Source organism: Pelecanus crispus, chromosome 5, assembly GCF_030463565.1.
Source record: "Pelecanus crispus isolate bPelCri1 chromosome 5, bPelCri1.pri, whole genome shotgun sequence".
NCBI classification, from domain to species: domain Eukaryota; kingdom Metazoa; phylum Chordata; class Aves; order Pelecaniformes; family Pelecanidae; genus Pelecanus; species Pelecanus crispus.
This window is the reverse complement of record NC_134647.1, coordinates 44,363,719-44,391,073: the sequence shown is the minus strand read 5'-3', so window position 1 is coordinate 44,391,073 and position 27,355 is coordinate 44,363,719. Positions and strand designations below refer to the sequence as shown.

Genomic DNA, 27,355 nt, shown 5'->3' with positions numbered 1-27,355 from the left:
CAAGTGACAAATGTGCTCTGACATCCTCTAACTGACCGAGAGCCACACAACTCTTGGACACCATCAGATAAAGACAAGGATGCACGTGCCAGCTGACCCACATTGCAGCCCAGCTCACTCCCATGCCCTGGGGAAACCTGCCCTCCAGCCCTGCTGCCTGCTACTGCCCTCCCCAGGCCAGGGACACCTCCACAGGACCAGTGCATGGAGCCTCGGCAGGGGCAGGATGGTGGGGAAGTTGATAAAAAAATAATTTAAAAAAAAAAAAAAAAGGAAAAAACCCCAGCCCAGCCAAAGCAATCAACATCAAGAGCATAGAAGGGGGAAGGTTTATTATCTGTAACTTGAAGGCAGCTCCTTCCCCAGGGAATAGTCCTGCTTTGTCCAGTCCGGTCTTTGTCTCCTAGAGACAGAAGTTGCTGCTGGAGGCGTGAGGGTGATCTGGCAGCGCTTCTGCCTGGGTGTGTGGCTGGCAGCAGGGAACTGGTCTCCCCCCAACCACCGGGCAGTCTCCAGGGTGTCCCATGGGAGTACTGGGCAAAACACAGCTGCTTTCAGGCTAGGAGAAGAGAGAGAAAACAGAGCATTGAGGCATTTTGCAGCGTTTTACTAGTATTAATCAGGCTGGTGCCCAGAGGAAGCTGGCAGGAGGGGGAGCAGGTCTACTCCTGCCCTACCACTCTGGTGGTACAGGGTCTTAGCAGTGACCCCATACATGTCCCCACACCTCCCCCCAGGTCCTTTCTCACAAATGCCAACCTGTCACTTCATTGACAAGAGGCTGAAAGCACAGAGGGCAAGTTCATCCAACCTCCTCAGTTGGCACTAACTTTCACCTACTGACCTACTAATTGACCTTTGCAGAGCCTGACCAGGTGTCACAGCCCTGCAGCTCCCTCATGAAACCTATCTATAAATCAGAGGCACCTGGACTGCATCTGAATCAAGAACCTGGGTCTTGCACCCTTACTGCACTCCTCCTGCAAGCCAAAAACATGCTAGCCACATGAGGTGGCCACCGAGTTCTAGAGATGTGTTGGGGCTGTTCTTCACTGGTCCTACAACTTCCCAAATTACTAGGCAGGACCAGAGTCAAGCTCTTTAACAGAGCTAGAATGTGCCTAGTGTACTGAGTTGGAGGAGATGGAGAACAGGAGGACCTGAGGTGCCAGGTATGGCCTTCAGGAAGAAGCAGAAGATGCTTTGGCAGCATCTGATGGCCCCAGAGGTTAACACAGAGATCCCTGTGAGTCAGCAGGGCAGCCTTCTTCCAGTAGCAGAAGATGTCTGGCAGCAAGGAACAAGCTGCCCTGGGGACAATACTCACCAGGGCAGAGCTGGGTAAGCAGGGAGGCAGGACAGACCCATCGTAGACATCTCACCCTGCCTGGTGGTGCTGCAGGCTGGGGAAGCATCACTGCAGAGACGGGCTCCTCCAGGACCTAGACCAGCTCTCCATGCTATCAGCCCCAGCCCAGAAAGCTCTTAGCCTTTACAGACATGCATAGCATCTGCATCAGGGAGAGGGGAAAGGGCCAGGCAGCTTTCATTCCCTATGCCCTCCCCAAGCAGCCCTGGTTTGGGCTGTTGGTCCCAATCTCAATAAAGTAATTTGTGAGGACAGCCCTGAAGGATACCATGATGCTTGGATCCAGTGCTGCAGACCTCGCCTTGTGATGCTGGAGGGCTAGCAGCAGCCAGATGGGCTTTCAACAGGGGTTGTACACAGGCCAGGGGACACTTCCACAAGGGTAAGACACTATGATACAGCAGATCTTCACCTCACACATGCTTTGTACCGCCCTTCAAAACTTACCAGTGCAGGGCTGGAATTACTGCCTGTACAGAAATGGCAATTAAACAAACCATATGGAAATCAGGCCCAGAGACAACCACCTTCTAAAGGGAAGCACCTGCACTCTGCTCTTTTGCTCTTCAACTCTTGGCGCAAAGAAAAGCTCCTAAAGTCTTCCTTTCTGGCCATGCACCAGCTAGAGCAAGGTGATTCCTGTCTACTGACTGGGCAGCGTGTGCCTGCCTCCCTGTGCTGAGACCCCCAGGACATTCCAGCACAGAAAAAACTGAGCATGAGAGTGGAGAAAAGGCCTTACCCTGTGCCTGCTCTTCTAGCTCAGTGTGGAGGTGTATGTCTCAGAGGAGTTCAAGGGAGTCTCCAACAGGCTGCCAATGCTCCTGAAGCGCTCTTCAGACAAGCTTGGAAAAGGGTACTGGGGCATGGAGGGAACAGGGCTTGGCTGCTTCTCGGGAATGAGCTGGTATGAGGAGGGGGGAAAAAACCTGGAATATGGAGCCATCTCTTCCTGGGACTCCCCACTGTCCACAGTTTCCATGCTGCATAATCCATTCAGATTACAGTGTACTGCCGGCACACCAGGCCCTGGACTCAAGCATCCCTGGTGCTGGTAGATCAAGTCTTGGCTGATGCCATAAAACCCAGGCTGAGCTGGGGATCCCAGGAGTGGGCAAACATAGTTCTGCCACAGGCTGGGGCTGCTGCTGGGAAGGAGGTGCGGAGCAGACTCAGGGCTTTGGCCATACAACACATTCATTGGCAAGTGATGGTGTTTTGGCTGGCTAGGTGGTCCCATGCGGCCCTGGCACTGGCTGGGCAGGGAGAAGGACCAGTGAGCATCCTCTTGGATGGGATGCATGGCTGGGAAGTCACCCTCCAGCTGCTGAGCCCTGGGTAGCTCCTGTGGGCAGGGGGCTCCCGGGGGTGAGCTGGGTGCCTTGTCCCATGGGGTGTCCTGTGCCAGCTGGAGGAAGTGGAGCAGACCCTCCTCCCCAGCTGACCTCCACTGCGAGCCATCAGACGGCTCTTTCTCCTCCTCAGTCGGCTCCAGCAGCATCAGGGGCGGCTGACCTGGCACAGCTTGGAGGGGCTGTTCCCACAGCAGAGCAGGGGGCTGGCCTGGGGCAATGCTGGGCTGCACCATGTCCTGGGACGGGTACTGCGAGTCCTCATCCTCCATGTGTGCCTGGTACGTAGTGGTGCCTCCACGTGGGCTCAGGGACGCACCTGACAGGGGACAGACCTGTTGTCCTCCCTCGTGCTTATTCACCAGAGTGGCGTGGATGTAGGAGAGAATCTTGTTGCTGGCGAGGCAGTTGTTCAGGGATGGGGTGCGGTCAGGGTCCATATTGACCATCACCATTTTCTCATCCAGCAGCAGGAGCTCCAGGTCTTCAGCATTCAACCCCAGGCCCTCCAGCACACTGAACAGCTCATTGTTGGAACAGCTGTTGTCACTTTTAATTGAGAGTGAGTCCAGGGTGGCCAAGAGAGGGTCCTCTTGCTGCAAATCCACCAGCTCCTCTTTGAGGCTGTGCCCACTTGAAGAACCTGGAGCAGTGCCCATACTCCAGACATCTCCTCCTGCATCCAGCAAGGACACATCCTCGAGGTGGTCCACAAAACTGCTGCTGAAGGAGTGGTTAGGTGCGGGAGCTAGATGGGAGACATAAACTGCCTTGTCCTGTTGCATCACGGCACCCAGCAGAGAACTGGGGTCAATGCCATCCTTCTGGGAACAACCTCCGTGGCTGTGGGAGGTCTTCTTGGACTTGCTGGTTTTCCCTTTGCTCTGGAAAGGGTCAGGGAAGCCTGGGAGAGGATAAGCGCTTTGGTATAAGAGTGCCTCTCCTGTAGCAAAGGTAAAGGGAAGATGCATGGACCGTTTCTGAAGGTGCTCTCCTCCTTCTTCATCTCTGCAGGGCAGGAAGAGAAGTCTGGGGTTTGTATATGCACACACACCCCCCGCAAACTGCTTCTGCAATGGGTAATTGTGATTCCTGCAAGCCAAAGCCCCTTTGCTATAACCAGCATCCACATACTGAGCAGAACCACATGCACATACATTTATGTATGCATTTACATACAAATACACACACACACACACACACACGTATTTTTATATATACACACACATAAAAACACACATCTGTTGTGTAACCAAGAGGATACTTAAAATGCAAAGGGTAACAGAGCTCTGCCAGACAGAAGTCACACCTTTGCCCTGCTCATCTATGCTGCAGCCACCCCTTAGGACAGGGATGTTGGGCTGCTGCCATACAGCAGCCATGTTTGAGGTCCTTGCTGTTCCTACACCCACCTGTCCCTACAGCTGCTGGACAGCAGCCACCAGTCTCCCCCCCACTAAGTCTGGACCCATGCCCAGGACACTGGGCAAGAATGTGAGGTGCAGGGCACTGCTCAGCACTCTCCTGTACTTGTGGAGTGGCCTTGCAGAGGAGGATGTGGCTGAACAGCACTGAAGCACAGTATCCTATGGCTGCTCCTTTAAAATGCACAAGAAGCAATGACAAATCAAACATCCTGCCTTGCTTGGGGCATCCCAGAGCCTACACTGATGGAAAAAGCCAGCCTGTCCCCATCCCAGCCTGGGCTGACCCAGATGGCACTTACACAAGGGGTCTCTGCGTGACAATGATGTACTCGGGCTTGCCGTTCTTGTAGACGAGCCGTGCATTGGCCTGCACCCACTTCCAGCGGTTCTCCTTTGTCAGCAGGCGGAAGACTGTCAGGCCGCTCTCACCCGTCTTCATCACTGCCAGGAGGAAGCACGTGTGCTGAGGGCTGTCAGCATGTCACCGGAGGCAGGGCTGCCTCCAGTGACACTGCTGTTTCCAGCTGGGATAAGCAGGTGGGGTCACAGCAGCAGCATGGCTGGCACATGCAGGGGACACCATCTCAGCTAAATACACTTCACTACACACCACCCGAAGCTCTCTGCAGTGACAAGAGCATCACAGCGAGGCATAAAGCAAAGTATCCTATGGGGAAAGAGCTGCTGGGCTTGACACAGCAGCCAATGGAGCTGCTCATAGCCCAGCCCATTCATCAGCCTCAGAGGTGGGCACGAGGAACCAGGGAAGGGACTCTTACTCCTGACGTGATTCTCGGCACAGTACAGCATGTCAGCAGCGTGGACAAACTGGTAGCCAGTGCCGCACATCCGCAGCTCTGCCTCAGTGTAGCCCAAAACGATCTTCCCCCTGTGGGAGATTGAGAATGCACCCGGCTCAGAGGCAGAGCCGGGGTGGGACATCACCCAGGCAGGGTATGGACCAGCACATTCGAAGCCCGCAGCATCATCACCCCTCAAATCAGCTCTGCTGCTTACTTGGCATCGCATGCCAAGGGGGTAAAGTCCAGCTTGTGCTTCGTCCTGAAGATCATGTTCTTGGTATGGATCTGCAGGATGGACGGGGGCTGCAAGGGGGTGGAGATAGCGAAGAGAGCAAGCTGGGGTGGCAGTGCAGACCCATCTTCAGACCTTTTGTTCTGTCCGGGAAGGAATTTCAGCCTGCCTTGAAGGTTTAAAGCCTGGGAAGAGAAGAAAAGCTCAGTGTCACCCAGAAAACTGGGTGGACAGAGAAGAGACGGAGGGGAGCTGCAAAGAAAGCAAGCCATCTCTCTGCAGAATTGATGCAAATAATCCTTTGTGACTTGTCCCTTGAGATTCCAGTGCTCCCTACTAAAATAAGATGGAGGATCAAAGTGATGCTATGCTGAGCTCCCTGCAGCAGCAGCCCACTGCCTTCTCCCCTTGCAGCCACTCACTGCCAGCCCAGGGCTTGGACACACAGCAGCTGCAGGACTGAGCACATGCTGCAGTTGCATCAGGGCATTGTGCAATGCATGGGCTGCTTTGCATTTTAACTGAGCTATACCACAGCCCCATGAGGAATCATAGTTTTGCTTCTAAACAACAGACAACCAGGACTTTTTCTTCATATTGAGTTTCCAAACTGAAGCAGGATGAGAGAAACAGCATTGTTACACCTGTGGTTCTGAAGGTAAGAACTCCATTAACTTGCAGTAGAGAAGAGGAGGGATGAACACCACCTACTTGTTCTTAAGAGGCACCTTGTCCTGGTTTCAGCTGGGATAGAGTTAATTTTCTTCCTAGTAGCTGGCACAGTGCTGTGTTCTGGATTTAGTATGAGAATAATGTTGATAACACACTGATGTTTTAAGTTGTTGCCAAGTACTGCTTATGCTAGTCAAGAACTTTTCAGCTTCCCATGCTCTGCCAGGTGCACAAGAAACTGGGAGGGGGCACAACCAGAATAGTTGATCCAAACTGACCAAAGGGCTATTCAGTACCGTATGACATCATGCTCAGTAGGCGAACTGGGGGGAGTTGGCCAGGGAGCAGTGATCGCTGCTGGGGAACTGTCTGGGTATCGGTCAGCGGGTGGTGAGCAATTGCATTGTGCGTCACTTGCTTTGTATATTATTATTATTATTACTACATTGTTATTATTATCATTACTATTTTACTTTATTTCAATTATTAAACTGTTCTGATCTCAACCCAGGAGTGTTTCTCACTCTTACTCCTCTGATTCTCTCCCCCATCCCATTGGGGTAGGGAGAGTGAGAGAGCAGCTGCGTGGTGCTTAGTTACTGGCTGGGGCTAAACCACGACACACCTTTAACACAAAAACATGGCAAAATGTGTGGAGGAAAAGCACTTTTGTTTAAGATTCAGCACCTCTGAGAAGAGAGGAACAAAACCCACATGGAGAGGTTGTAGGTACAGACCAAACCTATGAAAAACAGCAAAAATATCTCCTTGTTGAGACAGACAGGTGCTGCACATGGCAGAAAGGAGCACTGGGTCTTTCAAGGCTAACTTTTATGCTCCAGAAGTGGCACAGACCCCTCAGGGTGAGCCTGCACCTCTCCTGCTGTGGAGGTTGCAGTGTGGGTCTGTACTCACCAGGAAGCCGGAAGAATTATCCAGGAGGCAGCGAAAGCGGCACACAAAGCTCCTTTCCAGAAAGGAGGAGTTTTCTGGGGGCAGCTGATCCAGCTTGTAGGTGACAGCAGAAGAGCCAAGACTCTTGCCCCCTGTAGGAGAAAGGGACTGGGAAAGGAGCAAGCAAGGATGCCCAGCAAGGGTTAGAGGCCCCATCATCAGGGACTGCAGCAGTTTGCAGAGCACAGCAACAGAAGCTCAGGGAAAGCCACAGAGTTTGGATGAAGCCATGGCTTGAGCCACAAGGATGCAAGCCCCATGCAAGCCATGGCATATGTGGGGAGCTACACATCTTGTGCCAACCAGGATGCGTGGCTCCCAGCCTGCATTTACCTTCTGCAGAAGGCTCACCCTCGGGAGCATGGGGTGTGTTGAGTGCCCAGTGGAGGTTGCGCCTGAATTCCTGCTGGTCCTCGGTGTGGATCAGCTCAAAGACGCTCTGGTGCATGACATCTGTCTAGAGGAAAAAAGCAACGTGAGCTCTGTGGCCAGCCCCCATGCACCAGTTTTCACGTCCTACCAGGGAACAGCCTGTCACAGCCTGAATTGGCCATATCTCACCCAATTTCCCTGGTGCTCAACTAGGTCCCTGGCTGAATGAGGTTTGACACCTTCCACCAGAGCTGATGCTGGTAGGAACAGACAGCACATCTGGCTCTAAGGACCCCTTGCCCATGTTGGGCCAGACCTCCCCCCTCATCCTAAAGAGCCACTAGCATCAGCAATATAGCTCCCCTCTGACAAGCTCGTCCCCGTAACATGGTGTCCTTCAAAATTCTAGTGCTGACTTACAGGTTGAGATAAAAACATGGCTTTGGGAACAACACAGCAGCAAAGCCACCCCAGCCCTACACTGTTACCAAGAGAATGAGGTACCTGCTCCAGGACTTGCTCCCTCTGTCCAGGTGCTGGGGAAAGCCAGCTGTGTGGGAGCAACACCAAACCACAGTACCTAAAGGACTGTAGGTAAGTCCCACTTCCCCATAAATCTGACCTAGTGCCTTTCAGGTTACCTGGGTGCTCAGATAACCACAAAGCATTAGAGCTTTACGAGATTTGCTAGGGGTCACCCAGAGGAGTGGGTGCCCAAAGGCACACTGGGCAGAGAACCCCAGACATCTGACCACAGCATTACACAATGGGGCCATGAACCTCATAGTCTGTCAGCATGGCTGGTGGAAAGCATGTGTGGGCTAGCAAAGCTACTTTGACACCTCTCCATGATCATATCTGGCAACATGGGATCCAAACTCACAAGACCAAGGAAAAGCCCCACGCAGTCCCCCAAGACCCTGTGATCCCTGCAGAGCTTCCTCCTTGCAGGGAACTTGCAGCTATTCTCTACCACCAAGGAAAAATCCACTCTGCAAACCCACCACAAGAAGTCAGAGGTGTCCCACCAACCTGATGAAATCCCAGGTAGTCCTGAATTGTATGCGAGGAGTAAAATATCAGTCCTTCCGATGTCACCACCAGCACGAAGCCATTGAGTGCCTAAGGGAGAGAGGAGACCCGCAAGTACATGCCACACTCACATCACCCTTTTTGAGCTGGACAGCAAGTTTCATTCTGCTCAGACACTGGTCTTCCAAGTCCTGGCTGGTCCCAGTTAGCAGGCAGCTGAGCCAGTGCCCCACCAAGAGAAAGGTGTAGGAGAAGAGACAAAGCATGGGAAAACCTGGAAGGAAAGGAAGCTCTTCCCAATGGCATCGCGCTGTCATAACACTGGGTACTGCCCTGGCTCTCACAAAATCCACCGATGCACTTTTCAAGCAGCTTCTTGGTTTCATACCCTTCCTGCAGGATGGGAACAGCGCCAGAGACCTCCATTCTTGCAATTGCCTCTATGCACATACCTTGCCATGGGGCCAGAGCACACACAGCCAAAACACAGGTTTCGCAGACCTGATGAATCTGCTCTACCTAGCAGAGGTCAAGGCCTGCAGCTTGTTCTCAGATTATCCTCCACTCTGCCTCGCTTGGGCAAACTCCACTGAAGGATGGATGGAGAAAAATGGGGATCAACGCCAGCAGAGCTGTGCTCACCAGGAAAAGAGACGGTACCTTCTGCTGGGTTTCTCTGAGGTCACATAGCTCTTCCATACAGCTGCCCGAGTGTACCCTAATCCAAACTGATGGAAAACTTTGCTTCCATCCTGGGAGCATTTGCTTAGACTCAGATTTGGACATTTATACTCATCCTATGCAAAGAGCAAATAAAAATCTCAGAACAGCTTGCAAGAAGGCAACCAGACACCATCAGGAACAGGTCCATTCTGGTATTCTGGCAGAAACAAGCCTTTCTGACAACCTGGTGGATGAAAAAGCTGGACATGAGCCAACAATGTGCACATGCAACCCAGAAAGCCAACCGAATCCTGCGCTGCATCAAAAGAAGCATGGCCAGCAGGTCGAGGGAAGTGATTCTGCCCCTCTACTCTGCTCTGGTGAGACCTCACCTGGAGTACTGTGTCCAGCTCTGGAGCCCTCAGCACAAGGAGGACATGGACCTGTTGGAGCGGGTCCAGAGGAGGGCCACAAAAACGATCCGAGGGCTGGAGCACCTCTCCTATGAGGACAGGCTGAGAGAATTGGGGTTGTTCAGCCTGGAGAAGAGAAGGCTGCAAGGAGACCTTATTGCGGCCTTTCAGTACTTAAAGGGGGCCTACAGGAAGGATGGGGACAATCTTCTTAGCAAGGCCTGTTGTGACAGGACAAGGAATAATGGATTTAAACTAAAGAAAAATAGATTTAGACTGGATATAAGGAAGAAATTTTTTTACAATGAGGGTGGTGAAGCACTGGAACAGGTTGTCCAGAGAGGTAGTGGAGGCCCCATCCCTGGAAACATTCAAGGTCAGGTTGGATGGGGCTCTGAGCAACCTGATCTAGTTAAAGCTGTCCCTGCTTACTGCAGAGGGGTTGGGCTAGATGATGTCTAAAGGTCCCTTCCAACCCAAAGCATTCTATGATTCTATGAACCTTGAATCAAAACAGTGTTTCATGTCGGCTGCATTTAATGTTGACCTGCGTCTACCTGGGTGGTTCCACTCAGGTAGTTCCCATCCTCCCCATAGCCTGAGAGGGTCTTGGCAGCTGCACATGGCTTAGGACAGCGTGAGGCTGGAAAAGCTGGGGGGTTTTCATTGGAGAGCAAACCCACTGCAGATCACCATGTGCTGCCAGTGTTGGCTGGGCATTCCCTGCTCCTGCTTGGTCCATGTGGATGGGGATACTCCTGCTGGTTTGGGAGAAATCTGTCCAGCTCCTGGCCTCATTTTCATCCCTCCTGTCCTCCCCAGGTGCCAGAGAGGCCTGGAGAAGGACCGTGGTGTGCTTGCCCGGGCTGCCCATGGGCAAGGAACAAGGCCTAGAAAGGTGCTGTCTCCACTGCCCGCTCCCTCCTCCCGCATTGCTCACCCTGTGATCAAAGTGGCCAGCCCAATGCTGCAAAGAGCCTTAACTAGTGAAAGTGGAAAAGGTGAAAGCTAAAGCATAAAAGTTTGGTTTTTGAAACTGTAGCAAAAACATCTGATTTCTGAAAACACATTTTCTTCCAAAGCAGGAGGAACAACAGGCTGAGTTTGGTCCCTGGACTTGGGGGAAAACCACAGAATCGCTGGTTGACCTCAGAGTACCTTCTCCTTTCAGCAAATAAATGATTCACCCCAAACTCACACCTGGTGACAACCTGCTGCAAGGCACTCATCCAAACTGCACAGCACCGCCCTTCCAGAGCACCACATGGCAGCAAAAGGACCAAGCATTGGTCTTCATGGGAGAAAGGGATGTCTGCAGCCACCTGTGCCTGGGGTGCGCATATTAGCCACAAGATGCTCTCAGCCACACTCCTCTTCCTCTGGAGCTCGTTCTCTCTACGTGGTGTACAGATTTACACAATGCAAACACCCTGTCCTGGAGCACATGCTCATTTGTGCACGCTCTCCACCCAAATAAGCTGAACACTGTGCTCTGTTTTCACAAAATAAATACTCAAGCTCCTTTGTCTGTGCAGGCTCAAAGTACTGAGCCCTCCCCACAGAAAACAGCAAATGCAGCCCTCAGTCCAAAGATTCTGATGCATTTTTAATACTACACAACTTACATATTTTACAGTTCACTGGCCCTTCCATCCTCTCCTCGAGCTCCAGGACTGCAAAGTCAACATCCAAGGGAGCATTGCATTCCCAGGCAGGAATGGGCTGAGCTGACTGGAGCCTCCATCTTCCTCAAGAGGAGCTCATCAGCTTAATGAATTTGGGAAGTAATTTGGGTGTTTTCTCCAAGCCAGCAGCCCCACGGCTGGCAGGACAGGACATGGGAGAAGGGACCAGGGTGCTGGCTGACAGTGTTCTTTGCACCTGGAAATCCGTGAAGGTGCAGAGGAGCTTCCCTACCAGTTTGGGAGTGCAGCTGCTGTCCCAGGAGCCCTGGCTTTTCATCCCTGCTCTCTGGCACCAGGCAGGAGGTGATACACAGAAGAGCATTGCTAACACAGGCACCATCAGGATCCAGGGGAGCACCCCAAAGTGCTTCTAAGCACTGCAGGCATTCACCAGCCTTTGCCAACCATGGGGGGCAAGCCCTGGTGGTGCAGAGCCCAGTGCTTTGAAGACCATGTCATCACTTTGCCAGGGCTGAAAGCAGGCCCACAGCAGTCTCCCCTTGATCCTGAGCAGTAGGCATTGCTTTGTGACTCAATTTCATAGAATCATAGAATCGTTTAGGTTGGAAAAGACCTTTAAGATCATCCAGTCCAACCATTAACCTACACTACCAAGTCCACTCTGAACCAATCAAGGGTAGACTAGACTAAACCATGTCCCGAAGTGCCACATCTACCCATTTTTTGAACACTTCCAGGGATGGTGACTCCACCACCTCTCTGGGCAGCCTGTTCCAATTCTTGACCACCCTTTCCATGAAGAAATTTTTCCTAATTTCCAACCTAAACCTCCCCTGACACAGCTTAAGCCCATTTCCTCTCATCCTATCGCAAACTACTTGGGAGAAGAGACCAACACCCACCTCACTACAACCTCCTTTCAGGTAGTTGTAGAGAGCAATAAGGTCTCCCCTCAGCCTCCTCTTCTCTAGGCTAAACAATCCCAGTTCCCTCAGCCGCTCCTCATAAGGCCTGTTCTCTAGACCCTTCACCAGCCTTGTTGCCCGTCTCTGAACACGCTCCAGCACCTCAATGTCCTTCTTGTATTGAGGGGCCCAAAACTGGAGACAGTATTCCAGGTGCGGCCTCACCAGCACCGAGTACAGGGGAACAATCACCTCCCTGCTCCTGCTGGCCACACTATTCCTGAGACAAGCCAGGATGCTGTTAGCCCTCTTGGCCACCTGGGCACACTGCTGGCTCATGTTCAGCCGGCTGTCAGCCAACACCCCCAGGTCCTTTTTGGCCAGGCAGCTTTGCAGCCACTCTTCCCCAAGCCTGTAGCACTGCATGGGGTTGTTGTGACCGAAGTGCAGGACCCAGCACTTGGCCTTGTTAAACCTCATACAGTTGGCCTCAGCCCATCGATCCAGCCTGTCCAGGTCCCTCTGCAGGGCCATCCTACCCTCCAGCAGATCAACACTCCCGCCCAACTTGGTGTCATCTGCAAACTTACTGAGGGTACACTCAATCCCCTCATCCAGATCATTGATAAAGATATTAAACAAGGCTGGCCCCAAAACAGAGCCCTGGGGAACACCGCTCATGACCGGCTGCCAACTGGACTTAACTCCATTTACAACTACTCTCTGGGCTCGGCCACCCAACCGGTTTTTTACCCAGCTCTGAAATGATCCCAATAGACTTCCAGTAAACACCTTCAAGCCCATGGTGCTACCTAAGAGCAGAGGCTGTGAAAAACCAAGAAAATCAGCAGTTTAGCTCCCCAGAAGCCAAACAGCTTTCACAGCCGTGACATTACCACCTGGCCACCCCTCCCTAAGGGTGTGTGTGGGGACACTGCTGCCAGCTCGAAGCAGGAGCCCTCTAGAAGGTCCTTCACTGTGGACCCCAGAAGCTCTATGGCTGTCCAGAGCCAAAAGCATCCTGTACCACTAATCTGGCTGCAGGCAGGGAAGCCACAGTAGCCAGCCCTGGCCTGCTTCCCCCACTTTGTAATGTATAGACATCAGGATTAATTAGGGTCTAGTGCGTAGTCTCAGCCAAGTCCAGCTATTGTTGCTGCCAACTCCTGTTTCATTGTCCAGGTCTGTATTTCTCCCCAGCTCTCCTTCCCTTTATTCTGGGCACAAACGCTCTCTCTATTTACTGGGGTTGATCTCAGTGTGTGGGAATCTGCTGCGGAGGTTAATTAGTGTTGCCAAATGTACTTTAACCCTTTGAGCAGTTTCAGAGGTGTCACTTTACCATGGCAGCAGCAAGCAACATATTGCAGCACTCTGTCTTTCCCTAACTGCACCAACCAGCAGGCTGATTTAATACCCTGCAGCCAGCAACGTGTACTTGCATCACTGTGCACCTGGGCAGAGGTGGTCCACCCAAGTTCTAAGCCTTGCTAAGGCCTTGGCCCCTTTAGAGGGATTTTCATGCTTAACCCTAGTTTAAGATACCTTCCTCTGCTGAGGTTGCTGTTGGAGAGACTCTTGATGGAAAAGGACAGGCCAAAAAAGCAACGCCTGGAAAATCAGAGGAGGTGGAGGGAAGAATCAGGGTGGACCAAGAGATGAGAAAAAGGAAGTTTGGATGTTGAAGGTGACAGACCAGGTGGAAGTAGTTTTTTAAACTAGGACTGTCTCCTCATGGCATGGAGGCAGGTTCTGAACCCCTGCTGTGTCCAGCATCACACAGACAGACCCCTGGAAGAGCCAAACATAAACCCAGAGCTTTTAACAGCCAGCTTGGTACCTCTACAAGGATGGCATCAAGTTGATGAGCAGGACATCAATCTCCAGCAAACCCTGCTGAGCAAGGTTTTGTTATATCCACAGCGGAAAACCCTCAGTTTTTTGGTTATTAACCACCTTGGCTTTAGCATTTCTCTCACTAGATACTGAGACCCTGGGTCCCCAGCTCTCAAGCAGAACACTAATTATACTTACAGCTAAGAGCTGAGTGAGCTTTTGGAAAGGAGCTGGGGCTTGACCAGCGTGCTCGCCCCACTCTGGAAGACAGTGAGGCAGGGGACAGTGCTGCAGCCTGTGCTCGGGTGCCAGGTGGGGAAGGAAGGGGAGACCCACGTCCTCTCAGGACCTCATGCTGCTGGAGCCTGACCTCTTCCTATTCACCATGCGCAGTTTGGAGACAGGAGGTCATCTCCTGGTGTCTCTGAATAAACCATGGAAGCGGCAGGCTCAGTCCAGCCATGCTGCAGCATCACCAGCATTGTCTCCAGCATCACCAATAGAGCCAATTATATGCCTCTTGCAGAGCTCCCAGGGTACATCCATGTACCCTGTCTATATGGGCTGAGCATATTGCCCATCAGCACCTGTCTTTGTACGCACTCAGTGTCATGTATCACTGCCTGAAAACCAGGGAAGACTTCCTTGGTGTGGTGACATTTTCTTCCCTGTTTTCACCAGTGTTTGGACAACATCCCTGAGTCAGGGCCAGTGTGCCCATGTTGAAAACCACACTCAAAACGTCTTGCTCTGCTTGGCTCCCGTGTCACACCTATGGCCCATTTACACACAAGAGCAGAAAAGCAGAAGAACTGAATCTCTGTGGTCAGAAGTTTAGCACTGCTTCCACCAAGATGGAGTGGGTTCTGACACCCAAATGATTTACAGGTGGTGATTTTCTCCCAGAAGGATGGGAAAAGGAGAGGAGAAGCAACACAGTTGCTTCCAGGGACCTGAAGAGGTCTTAAACCTCTGGTCAGTCAGAAGCACTATGAGCTACACCATGTGAAATTGCTGCTTCACCAAAACATCCTGCAATCAATAACAGAACAGCCTGCTCTTTGGGCAAAATTCAAAGGAGCTGGAAAGGGGACAAGAGGAAAATCCCTTGAAGGTGTCTGCCAGGGAGAGGTGGCCAGCAAGGAGCACTAACCTGTAGGAGCAGCTCACCCTCTGGTATCGCTGCCGAGCCCAAAGCTGGTCCATTGCTGCAGTCTCCATCCCTCTCCACTTCTCTGGCACTGTGATTCTTTAGAGCAACTGCACAAAGCAAAGGGAAGGGACTTCAGTGCTGCAGTAACACACACAAGTCACCACCACGAACATCCAAAATGCAGATATGGCTGCAAAGCTGGGCAATGCACTGCCAGGGGAAGCTGTGATGTACTGCCAGCCCTTTGTTTCACTCTTCAAAAATGTTGATTTTAACAGGACATTTTTCACCCACCCAATACCCTCAACAACTTCCCCCCCCCGCCTTTTTTTTTCTCCAAACCTTTAATAACCAATATCTTCAACTTCCTTTTTCCCCTCCCCTAGACCTTTAACAACCTACAAGTAAAGAGAGGTTAAAGCCAGGGATCAGACAGGCATCAGCAGAATAACTACAAGGTCTTGCATTTATCAGCAACTACCTGCAACCAGTAGCACAAAAGGACAGGTTTAGTGAGCTCACCAGCTGGAAATCTCTCTTATCATTTAGCAATAACAGCCACAGAGGTTCCCAGTCCTGATGTGAACACAGGGTCAATGCCTCACACCACTCCTTGCAAACAGCAAGAGCCAGCCCTTGGTGCCACATCATTCACACCCCACTGGCTTTGGGGCATGACAGCAGCTCTGGTCTTGCTAGGGGAGTCATTGCACCCAGCATTTCTTTGCGATGTTGAACCAGAATGGATAAGTTAATGCATGCCCTGACTCTGCGAAGGACAGCCAACCAACAGCAGTGAAAGCCTGCCCTACGTGAAAAGCATTGCAGCAAACCCCATTCTCTTCCAGGATAAGAAACATGCCATTTTGAAGGGTACAATTTGGATAGTCTGGTCGACGATGTCTCATTACAGTTCAGCAACCTAGCAGGTTTATTCAATCAAATTAAGGCAAGCCACAGCTCACAGTGGGAGAAAAACAACATGGAAAAACACACACATGGATACAAATGTAGACACCCGAGATTGCGGGCAACCTAATAGTGATCGATGCACAATAAATATGGATGAGGTAATCTGTCACTCAGTTTAACTAAAAGACGTGCCTGTAAATTTTGTATTGTGCTCCCCAAGAGAACAAATCCCAGGGATATTTTAGGGTGGATAATATTTAAAGAGTAAGATGTGAACAAGCCTGTGCATGCCTGTCCAGGGGACAGCGGCAAATGCAGCAAAGCTGGGAAGCTTCTTGCAAGCCCCACAAGGACAGAAGGCAGTATTTGGCCACCGATAAACCAGCTGCTCCCACTGGTACTTAGGAGGAAAGGTGAGGCACCAGCAGCAGCTATCACCGCAGCCTGCCCTTGCTCCTGCTCAGAGAGAGCAAAAGCTCTTTTGAATTTGCTTTTCCCAGCTCCTGTGCTACATGTGCCAAGGAGCTGCCATGCTCAGATGCGACAGGAGCATCAAGTGGACCCTGGAAGCAATTTAACACCCCATAAAGCTGTCAACATGAGCAAAGCCATGAGTCAAGACAGAGCAGCAAGTCAGAAGGCACAAGGCACAAGGCACCAGCCACCAGTGTGTAAATGAAACCATGCTCTCTAACACTCTTCTCACCTTGTGCTTTGCCAAAGCAGCTGCTGAAACTCAGCTCCTCCATCTGCGTGGAGCAAATCCTGAAGGACCTCAGCACATGTGTGCAGAAGCTTGTGGGTGAGCAGCTTCCCAGCCACTGCGAAAGGTGGATGCTCCAGACACATTTCTGAGCCTTCCAGGACCACAAGATCCAAAGCTGAACCCAGCAGTGCCCATGTTCACAGGGCAGCCACGAGTGGAGGGGTTGGTTTGGTCTCCAAAGTGGAGTCCCCCCATCTGTCAGCATCTCTCTGCTGGGATAGGCAAGCATATAGCAAAGGCATGCCATACCCTGCAGACCTGCTCTCTTCCACTGCCAGGGCTTGTCTTCCACTCCAAAGTCCTCTGCATCCTCCGAGGGTGTTTGCCAAGCATTGGCTCATAGGTAGGTGGGAGCAAGGAAGGATGCTGTGGTCTGCAGAGCCTCACTGGCATGCACATGAGGCTTTGGGGACAAAATGCACTTCCACCAGACACAGGACCATCCCAGAGATCAACTCCACTCCATAACAAATGCAAAGCATGTTCTGGTTCCAATATTGCTTTTAATCAAAAGAAAAACACTGATATGGCAGCAAAACCCCTGCTTCTGGGAGGTCTGGGAAATTCCACTTGGGCTCAGCCCACACAGATTATTTCAGGAGCTATTTGAACACTGAGGGGCCAACAGCTTGGGATTAAGTTTATGGCATGTGTTTGTACAAAGTGAGTCGGTCCTGAGCATGCTGGGGCAGACACACACACACTGCTGCGTCCTGACTGCTCCCCCATCCTGAATGCCATCCCGCTGTGAGCACTGCTGCCCAGGAACCACCTGGGGTGCCATGCCTCAGTTGGAGCCCAACAATCCTGCACAAATCCTGGGCACAGGCAGGCCATTGGGCAGAGCAGCATGCAAGCATGGCAGCTGCATCGCCCAGGCAGGGTCCTGTGGCATGCATGGAGCAGGTTTCTGGCAATGCCCTTCCAGCAACTCGCTTTTCTGATCCCTGGGAGCAAAACATAGGAGCTATGAATTATTAAAGGTCCTCAGTCCTCCTCTGCTAGCTCCCAGACTGCTGCAGTGGAGATGCAAGATAAAAATAAACTTGGATGATAGAAGAGCAGCTAAGGGGTGCTGCCCTCTACTCAGAGGTCTGGTTTAATGGTTTGATATTTTCCCGCAAAAGGAAAACTTGATCACAACTACTGCCTAAAAATACACTTTGCTATCAGCATCTGAGCTGCTCCTAAGCTGTGGGGCCTGAGGAAACACAAGTTTAAAATCAGAGGATGGCCCATTGTCCTCCATGCAGATGCCTGCCACTAAACCCAGCCTGCTCCTGCAAAAAGGGTTGAACCACTGGGGCCAAAGGGCTGCTCTCATATAAACTAGAATGCCCATGGGGGTTTTCCTGTGACCTTCACTAAACAGCACATTTTCCATCCAAGTCACCCAAGGAACCCCAAAGACGACCTGCTCTTGGCTGCAGATCTCAAGGTCCCTTCCAACCCACAGCATTCTATGATTCTATGATCTCAGGCTGGCCTCCTGCCTGGTGTCCCCCAGCTTTGTCTCTCCATAAATAGCCCCACAATGCCCCTCAGGTCAGCAATTCAGCAGACCTGTCACTGCACATCAGCCTGCTGGAGCGAAGACAAGCTGGAGAGCCACTGCGGCATCCTCCCTGCCACAGCATCCTCCCCTCCCACCCGGCTACCCTGGGGAAGGACAAGGTAGGAACAGGGTGAGCTCAGCACCAGGGGAAAGGTGGCCTTCCCAACACAGCACTTGCTGTGCAGGGAGACAAGGTGCAGTCTTCACCCTCACTGTGTAACTGGGGACAGGCATTTGCAAGGTGGGGGGGCGGGGGGGAAGGAGAGAGGTGGCTTTTCCTGGGCTCCCTTGCTCCAGCCACCAGCATCACTTTTGCCACTGGCAGGTGTGGAAAGAGGAAGGTGAGGAGAGAGAAGTTGGTCACCTGAAAGCAGCAAGGCTTGCACATTTTTCCTGCTATTTCTTCAAAGAAAGAAAAAATATCTTCTGCCAGGACCTGCAGGCTATTTTGCCACAAAAAGGCTTTCAGCAGAGAGAAAGAAAATCTCTCCCATCTGGCCCCATCTCTGAGGTATGAGCTCCCTGCCCGCATCTGCCTCCCCACAGGAGGAGGATGCTTTCTGGACTGTGGTGATCCTCAAGCACAAGCGTCTGTGTTGCTTGCCAGGTCTCTGCTGCCTGGCCCTGCGCTGTCACCCCTCGGGAGCAGGAGGTCTGGGGGGCTAAAAGGGATGGGTTTCCTCCCTCCATTGCCAGGACGCTGCTTCCATCAGTGCCCAGCCTGGGAAGATGTTTCACGTGAGGCTGAAGGGACACCTCTGCACCTAGCAGGTTTGCCAGTGAACTCCTGAACCTGCCAGGGCTTTGCAGACCTGAGAAATCTCTGCACCAACAAGTGGGTATTAACATTTTTGAGAGGATATCTCCCAGCCCCCTTCCCTCCACACAGCAAAACCTCCAAGTGGGAACAGGGTTTCTCATCAGCTGCTGACTGTGAAGGAGGGAAATGAGATGACTCGGTCCCAAATCCACTCCAGACACTGATGCAGGAGAAGCAGCAGAAGGAAACCTAAACACTTCATGGCTCTTCAAGAGCAGCCAGGGGTCATGTCTCCTGGGGGGGAAGGGGGGGGAAGGGGAGGGGAAAGGGGAAGGGAAAGGGGAGGGGAAAGGGGAGGGAAGTGGGGGAAGAAAGGGGAAGGGGAGGGGAAGGGGGAGGAAAAAAGGTTTATGGCTCACATGGGTCCCAGGTAGAAGGCAAGTGATGCCTGCCACAACCCACGGGCAGTGTGGGAGCAGGCAAGTTCCCTTTCCTACTGCAGCAGCCTCAAGTCACCCGTATCACCATCTCCCTCCTCCCTTGGCTTGGGAAGGTCCCTCTGCTAACAAGGGCTTGCATTGCCTGCCACCCTCCCCAGGCGCACTGCTGGGGAGATCCTCCAGGACCTGCCCCATCCACCCACGAGAGCAAGTGTATCCACCCAAAAAAGCCAAAGAAGAGCCTAGCTCTCTCCCTCCAGCATGATGCATAAATTCTGCAACGCTCCAGTGAAACCAGCACAAGAGCTTTCGTTTCCACTGGTGTGAATTCCGCAGGTGACACAGCCACAGAGCATGCAATGCAGAGAACAACAGCATGATGCTAAGGGAGCAAAATTTGGCCCAAATGCCATCTTGATTGCCACACTCAAAACGGTGGAAAGCTAAATTGCTGTTGTGAAGGCAGGCGAAGGACTGTGACCTCCTCTCTGGCTTCTCTGATGGCAGTTACGCTGTCAACATGCCAAATCTGATCACTGCTCTGTCATTTAATCCACGTGTTTTGCAGCAAGCTTACATGTCTCCAACTATTTTGAGAAGCAAAGAACAGGAACATGCACTTAGTAAAGTATATCCTATTCTGGGATTTTTTTTTCTTGTTGAGCATGAACTGAGCTCTTCCTAGGCAATGCAAAATTATTCTACTTCCCCATATAAGGAAGACTTCGTGGATGTAGCCAGCAGCTCCTCTGATGTGGGGTGTTTGAAATGCACTAGAAGGAAAGAGCATCATGGAAACGTTGAGAGAAGCAGGCAGAGATTTGCTGAAACTGGGCAGCAGAGTGGTCTTCTTCCCGGCTTGCTGAACCATTAGTTCGTTTCTCACCACTGAGCTGTACGGAGCCCATTTTCTAGCAACTGGCAAATACTTCTTGAGTTTCCCTTTGCTTATTCATAATGGATACTATGGTTTTACTTACCATTTCGTAATACCTGCCACAGCTCCCCGTTGACACAAATTTCATTAAATAGATGAATTATTTATCCCTTGCCTGAATGGTATGGATACACCACCTTCCGTGAGCACGAATGGTGAATAATGGATGGCCTGTTAAAAGATCTAATTGCACTTTTAAAAGCAAGGAGGCTTCGACTTATGCATAGCTTTCTGTCATGTCTCCGAAGACACTTGGGTCTCAAAGGGAGAAGCACGTGCAGAGGTTTAAACAAGGACAAAGAAGACAAGGACCTGCCAGCCTTTCTCTCCTTCTTGCAGCATCGATAGCAGTTTGAATCCTCCTGCTCCTACCACTCGTCCCCAGGAGCTTTAGGTGTGCGTCATCCCAGCCTGAAACCTTAACCTGGAGTTTCTGCTCCCATGCTTGCATTTGAAGGAGCCTTGAGAGACCCTGGTCGCTGGTAGGCAGCAGAGCAGGCAGCCATTGAGAGCCCAGTGTAAACCCCAGGACCTCTGACAGCTTCCTACCAGCTACTCTCATGAGAGCCAAGGAGAAATATTTGGCAAGGAAAGCACGCAGCAAGGAAATTGCCTACCTAAGGGAAGTCACAAGACTTTCCCAGCTTAAATTGCTCCTCCAAGGCCAGCTCATTACCTAGGCAATTAAAAAAGCATGGTGATCACAGGACTAGGCTTTATTTTCTTAAACAGTTTATTGTTGGGCTTTATTGTTACAGCTATCTGTGGTATGTGGCTGAACAGCTCATAAGGTGGGAGAGCAGATGAAGCAAACAAGCAACATTAGTCATCTCTAAACAACCACACATCAATAAACACGTCCCAATCTCACGTCCTCACCCCTAAGCAGAGGTTTCAGGGGCACAGTTATATGGTCTATAATAACTATATAATTTAAAGCACTTTTCCAGCCTGACCCGATAGCCAGGGAGGAGCTTAGGCACTTTTTGGGCCATCACAGCTCTAACAATAACTGTCTGGATTCGTACCATAGTGTAAAGGGTTAGGCTCAGCCCTGAGGCTGCACATCGATCCTGCAGGTGCCACCTGAGATTTTAAGAGGACTCTGGGAAAATCCCTGTACTCGGTGCTGGTGAGGCCGCACCTGGAATACTGTGTCCAGTTTTGGGCCCCTCAATACAAGAAAGACATTGAGGTGCCAGAGCATGTCCAGAGAAGGACAATGAAGATGCTGAAGGGTCTGGAGCACAGGCCTTATGAGGAGCGGCTGAGGGAACTGGGATTGTTTAGTCTGGAGAAGAGGAGGCTGAGGGGAGACCTTATTGCTCTCTACAACTACCTGAAAGGAGGTTGTAGTGAGGTGGGTTTTGGTCTCTTCTCCCATGTAGTTAGCAATAGGACAAGAGGAAATGGGCTCAAGCTGCACCAGGGGAGATTTAGATTGGATATTAGGAAAAATTTCTTTACTGAAAGAGTGGTCAAGCACTGGAACAGGCTGCCCAGAGAGGTGGTGGAGTCACCATCCCTGGAAGTGTTCAAAAAACGTGTAGACATGGCAGTTTGGGACACGGTTTAGTAGGCATGGCGGTGTTGGGTTGATGGTTGGACTGATGATCTTAGAGGTCCTTTCCAACCTAATGACTCTATTCTAGTTTTTCTTTCATTAAAAAATAACCCAGCCACCAAGCCAGAAAACATGAAATTAATTATTACTCTACCCTTAATTGGTTTAGTGGTGGACTTGGTAGTGTTAGGTTAATGGTTGGACTCGATGATCTTAAAGGTCTTTTCCAACCTAAACGATTCTATGATTCTATGAAACAGCACGAGCCCGTGAAAGCCCAACTGAGATCAGTTCAGGCGACCACTGAGTCCTGGCAAAGCCCCAGGGTGCAGGCACCTGGGAACAGAGCCATATGGGCACAAATCCATGACAGGCATGGGACCTGCTGGGGACACCAAGCAGGCCCCCAAGGGCAAGCAAGTGCTCAGGAGGTGCTAGCTCTCACACCCCAGAAGGGCTAGGCTCACTGTAGGGTGAGAAGCACCCTCTTTTGACCTTCCCAAAATGCTGAAGGAGCAAACTGTGAGAGATAATTCTCCAAACCGAGCCCTTGCCCATTTTGAGGTCTGCCAATTAACTTCCCACCAGGTGTTTAAGTGGGCCAAGCAACACAGATGTTAATCAACAGCCATATGACAGGGTGCCTTTGAGGCATCTTCCTTTTTGCTAACAAATCACCACGCAGGGTAAGACTCAGCAACAAACCTTCCCCTGGAGCATTTTCCCTCTTCCCTCCCCCATTCCAGAGAGTGAGGAAGGCAGAAGAAACGGGGACACCCCATAAGCCAGCAGCGTTTGCCAGGCCCTAGCATCAAGGGGAGGAAGGGAGAGGGATTAGAGGGGAGCAGCCTGCCAGGCACCGCCAGGCTAAGCTGCTGGCGCTCATCTGGTATGACATGACTTGCAGACCCCAGCGCGGTGGCACCGGCCGTGGGGTATGAGAGAGGGAGAGGAAGATGGCAGAAGCAAGGTTGCTTGGTGGCCTGGCTTCACTGCACTGCTCTGAGGATGGTCCTCAGCATCAGAGTGGAGAGAGGAGGGGTCTCCCGGGCTCAGGGTAGATGCAGACCACTGTGCCTCGCTCCTCAGCTCCAGCAGCAGTAGCCCTGCAGCGTGCTCCCACCTCTACTGAGCCACACATGCTGAAAGAGCCTCCTGCAGAGCAGTGAGGAAGGTTAAGACAGTGAATGAGAATTAAAAATATTTGTCTCACCAATGGGGAATAAAGAAATAAGACATTTGGGGGGACTATTGTAGAAGAAGAGAGACCTGGATAGGAAAGGAGAAGGTAGAAGCCCTTAAGTCAACTTGCACTGACTTTTGGATAGGACCCTCTACTTGGAAGCCAACTTCAGCTCCTTTCAGTCCTCCTGATCCAGGCTAATGGTGCTGGGTTTGGGTCAGTGCTGCTTTACCCAGCAGGATGGGATGTGGGATGGGCAGGGATGGGCTCCTCACCGGAGTCCACCTCCCTGGTGGGACATCTCTCCCAATGTCTTAAGTCTTCCTGTGGCCCTGCTCCCTCACCTAAGTTCACCTCTGCCATGGTAAGCAGTGATCCCACGGACAGAAAGCATTTGTATACGTTTTGAACTGCAAAGCCAGGCAACAGGGTAAAAGAAAGGCACCTGGGCATCTCGCAGAGGACAGCAGTACTGCTCTATCACAAGAGAAGCCTCTTCCACCCCTCCACGGATCAAACCTGGCATGCTGGGGCGTGCTTGCTGGTGGCACAGCTGGCTCCCCACCATCCTTGTTGGCCCTGCACTGTGCCACAGGAAAATCTGCTGTCCTGGGGCAGGTGCTCTGCAATCCCAAGGCACTTTGCTGCTTTATGTCCTGAGGGCTAGAGGGTCCTTCAGATGGTCAAAATCAGAGAGAACCTCCTGTCTGACATCAGGACGCCTGCCTGCCCAACTTGCAGCCCAATGCTCATCTAAACGGTGTTATATCATTATTGTTGTACAAGGCAAAAAGCAGTGCCTCCTTCCAGGAGGAGACCATGGCCAAGAGCTATCATGGCCAAGGATCCTCCTTCCCCAGAGATGCTGAATGCATGTGGCAAACTCCTGGCACTAAACTGCTTCCCACTTTGTTAAACTGGAAAGATTTGCCACACTGCAAAAAAGGGATAGAGTAGACAAACACACACATAGATGCTGTTGTCCTTTGGAAGAAGCTAATCTGGCATCAGGGGCTTCACAGCAGAGACACCCAACCCAGTACTTAGCATGTCACCCAGAGGAGATGTTTGTTTAGATAAATAGCCCTGCTTACCAAAGGCAATGTTTGATGGTCTCTAAACCACTCCAAAGATTAAAGAACAAAACACTGAATGGCCTTAAGTCCTCTAATTTCTATCACCTAACTGGAGGCCTAAAATCATGCTTCCAAACAAGCAGAAAGGGACCAGGGACTGTTTCAATTTAGGCCATATAAAATATAAAAATCCTCACGCACAAAGGAAAACCATGTCTTTTTAAAAATCAAAGACCTCCTGGCAATATCTCTCTAAACCAATATTCAAAACTCCACTGTTCAGATAAAAGCATGCAAAGATACTTCTTACATATGGTATCTCGGCCATCTCCAACAGCTAAATAGCAGGTTTGCTTCCACTGCACAGCTCAGTCAATCCACCCCAAACTGTGCAGATTGGCCACTGCAATGTAAATGCAGGTACGTGTTTAACGAGAGCTGTGAAGCCTGCTCTGCATTTTGAAGAATTTATCATGTGGCCAGAAGATGATCAGGAGCCCAAAACAGAATGAGAGAAGGTCCCAAAGATTTCACCAGTGACCAAGATCTAGAACCCACCTGGGTTTTAATCACTTATGCCCGTACAAAGTTCCCCATACACAAGCTATGCATAAATCAAGATGCTGAAACAAAATTAAAAAATAATTAATTTTCGAATAGCCAGGAGAAGGAGACATACAACAAATTATTTAAGATGGGGGCCGGAGAAACAGCAGCTGGCATAAACCTCCTGGGTGAATTGATGTCAGCGATCTTTCTTACCACCCGAGACCTGCTCCAGGAGGACATGCTGCGGAGATGTTTGTCCTCACAAGGCATGGCAAACTCTAATTTCTGCCCTTGCTTTACCTTGGTCTTCTTTCAGGGAGCACTCAAGCAGGGACACACTCAAGCGAGGGAGAGGCCAGCTCTTCCTTCCTCCCCAGTCAATACAAAGGTTTGCACTGCCTGTTTCTGAGCTGCCTTCTGACAGCTGTGGGATTGGCTGGCTGCTCTCAATAAACACAAAAAGACCCTGAACCACTTGCATTTTCTGATCCGATCTCACACAGGACTTGTCAGCATTCAGCAGCTAAAACAGCCTCCTCAGGATCCCATTTCACATATCCAAGGATGTTGAGTGGGAGCCGGAGCATGCAAGCTCACCCAGCTCAGCAGCAAGCAGGCAGGCAGGCAGACCCTGGCTCCCCCTCCTAACCCTGTTCCCTGACAGACCACGGGAAAAAAGCCCGAAACATGTGGATGACCAAAAAGAAAAAAAAAAAGGCAGGGAAGGAATAAGCAGAGTATTTTGAACAGCAGCCTTCCAAATTTGAACTTTATCTCAGCTCCAGCACAGCTTGTCAAAGAGCAACATCACTCTGAAATGCTTTCACACTGAAAGGGACTAGTCACTTAAAATAATTTGATTTTGTAGACGGGCTTACCCAGAGCTCCTTTTAAAGATTTTTTTTTTTTTTTAAAGCTGCAGAAGAGACTCAAGGAGGTCTGCAATCACTATTTGCGTCTAAAAGGATGAGGCTTTCCTCCTTCCCTCCCACAGCTGAATTACTGTGACCTGCCTTAAACCAGACAGAGGCAGGTGCCATCCCATGGCTTCAGACACACTGATGCACTCAGTGGTTGGGAAGTTAGCATCACGAAATCAAACCAGATAGAATGACAGAAAAAAAGAAAAAATGAGAGAGAATCTCAGAAGGGGATTTCCCAGTTTCTCGCAATGCAAAACCGAAGTAACGCACCGTGCTGGGGATGCAGGAATGTCAAACCCCAGGACACACAGTCCTGGCAGGATGCTTGCAGGGCAGGGGGACTGTCTGCTCCAGAGTCATCCTGTGCTCAGTGTTCCCCAGCCAAGCTTGCATGGCATCCTGGCACAATCACCCTGGAAAGGATGACAAGCCCCAAAGCAACTCCTGGTGTGACGCTTTGCAACAAGACCAGCCATTTCAAAACTGACGTTTTAAGGAATTGCTACCACCCCTCCGTTTTATAAATTCTTTAAGTGGCAAACTTTACATTATTAATGTTTCAGGGGAAGAGTGAGGCCTGCACTGCACCACGGACTTCCAACCTGCGCAAGAACAAGTGTGCTTCAGAACCACCAGCAGCACGCTGGTCCTCCTCTCCTTCAGAGCATCATTGTAGATGATGGGTTTTGGGCAACGCGTTCAGCTTTGCAAAGGCTGATGCAGCAGACCTCCTTACCCGGGCAAAAACACCGCAGAAAACACAGCTGATATAGTCAAACAAATTGACCTGATGCTGCAAGGCAAAAAACTCCTCTCCGAGGCCACTCATTTTTCATGTCACCTGCTTGCCAATCCTACAAGCAGGGTTTAAAAGAGAACACAAAAGGAAAAAAAAAAGGGGGGGTGGGAAGGGGAGGTGGGCATTCAATACATTCAATGATTCGGAGTTAAAAAGAGAAATCATGATGTTTCTGAGGTCATATGTAGCTTTCTCAAGCCGCTGCTACTTCACCAGGAAAATCCACGGCTACCTAAATACTCTCCTGTGGGCTCCTGTTAATTATATTAATATGGCCCAATCAAATGCAGATATGCCTTTAACACGGTGTATTTTAAAAGGTTCCCAAATAAACCATAACCACATCACAGGTAATTATTAGTCATTGTCAGCACACTGAGTATTTCACGGGTCTATTATAACACGGGGAAACAAAAGTCAGTTGCACCGTGAAACTTTACAACTGGGCTGCACAATACGCCACTACTCTCACAGCTCTGCCTGCCAAAGCCTCAGCCCGGGATCATGCTTAAACCCTCCAGCCTAAACCTCAATTTTCTACTTCAGCGGAACCCACAAACAAAATCAACTTCATCTGTCCAGATCTAATTCCAAACAAGTGTGAGCTCTGCTTTTGCCGAGGCGTGATGCATCCTAAAGCCTTGCAGCTTGAGATTGCAAAGCAAGAAGATCTGGTGTTAGGGGGATAAAAAGCACTTCTAGGGGGAAAAAAAAAGCGGGGGGGGATGCTCCCGCCGGCGGTGCCCCTTACCGCTGAAGAAGCTCTTGGCGCGGAGGTAGCCGGCGCTGAGGCGCAGGACCGACAGCTTGTCCAGCCCGGCCACCACCTCCTCGGGGAAGGGCAGCAGCCCCGCCAGCCGCTCCAGCTCCCGGTTCAGCCGCTCCCGGTGCCGCTTGGAGGGGTTGGAGGTGCCGCCTTCGGCCGGCCCCGGCCGCACCCTGCCGGGCAGAGCCGCGTTACCGGGCGCCCGTCGTGTCACGGCCCCCCTCCCCGGGACCCTTCCCCTCGCCCCCCACTCACGCCCGGGGCACCGGCTTCCTCCGCTTGCGACCCGCGTACAT

The 27,355-nt window shown here is 51.2% G+C and overlaps 1 protein-coding gene across 1 annotated transcript; it reads right to left on the bottom strand.

The window, feature by feature from the left end:
- Positions 1-403: 403 nt before the first annotated feature.
- On the bottom strand, positions 404-27,355 carry LOC104033313 (aryl hydrocarbon receptor). The gene is given in 11 exon segments (XM_075710033.1): positions 404-559; positions 2,112-3,729; positions 4,448-4,589; positions 4,928-5,037; positions 5,166-5,368; positions 6,771-6,901; positions 7,143-7,266; positions 8,214-8,303; positions 14,830-14,936; positions 27,045-27,232; positions 27,315-27,355. Coding segments are annotated over 11 exon segments (2,910 nt in total).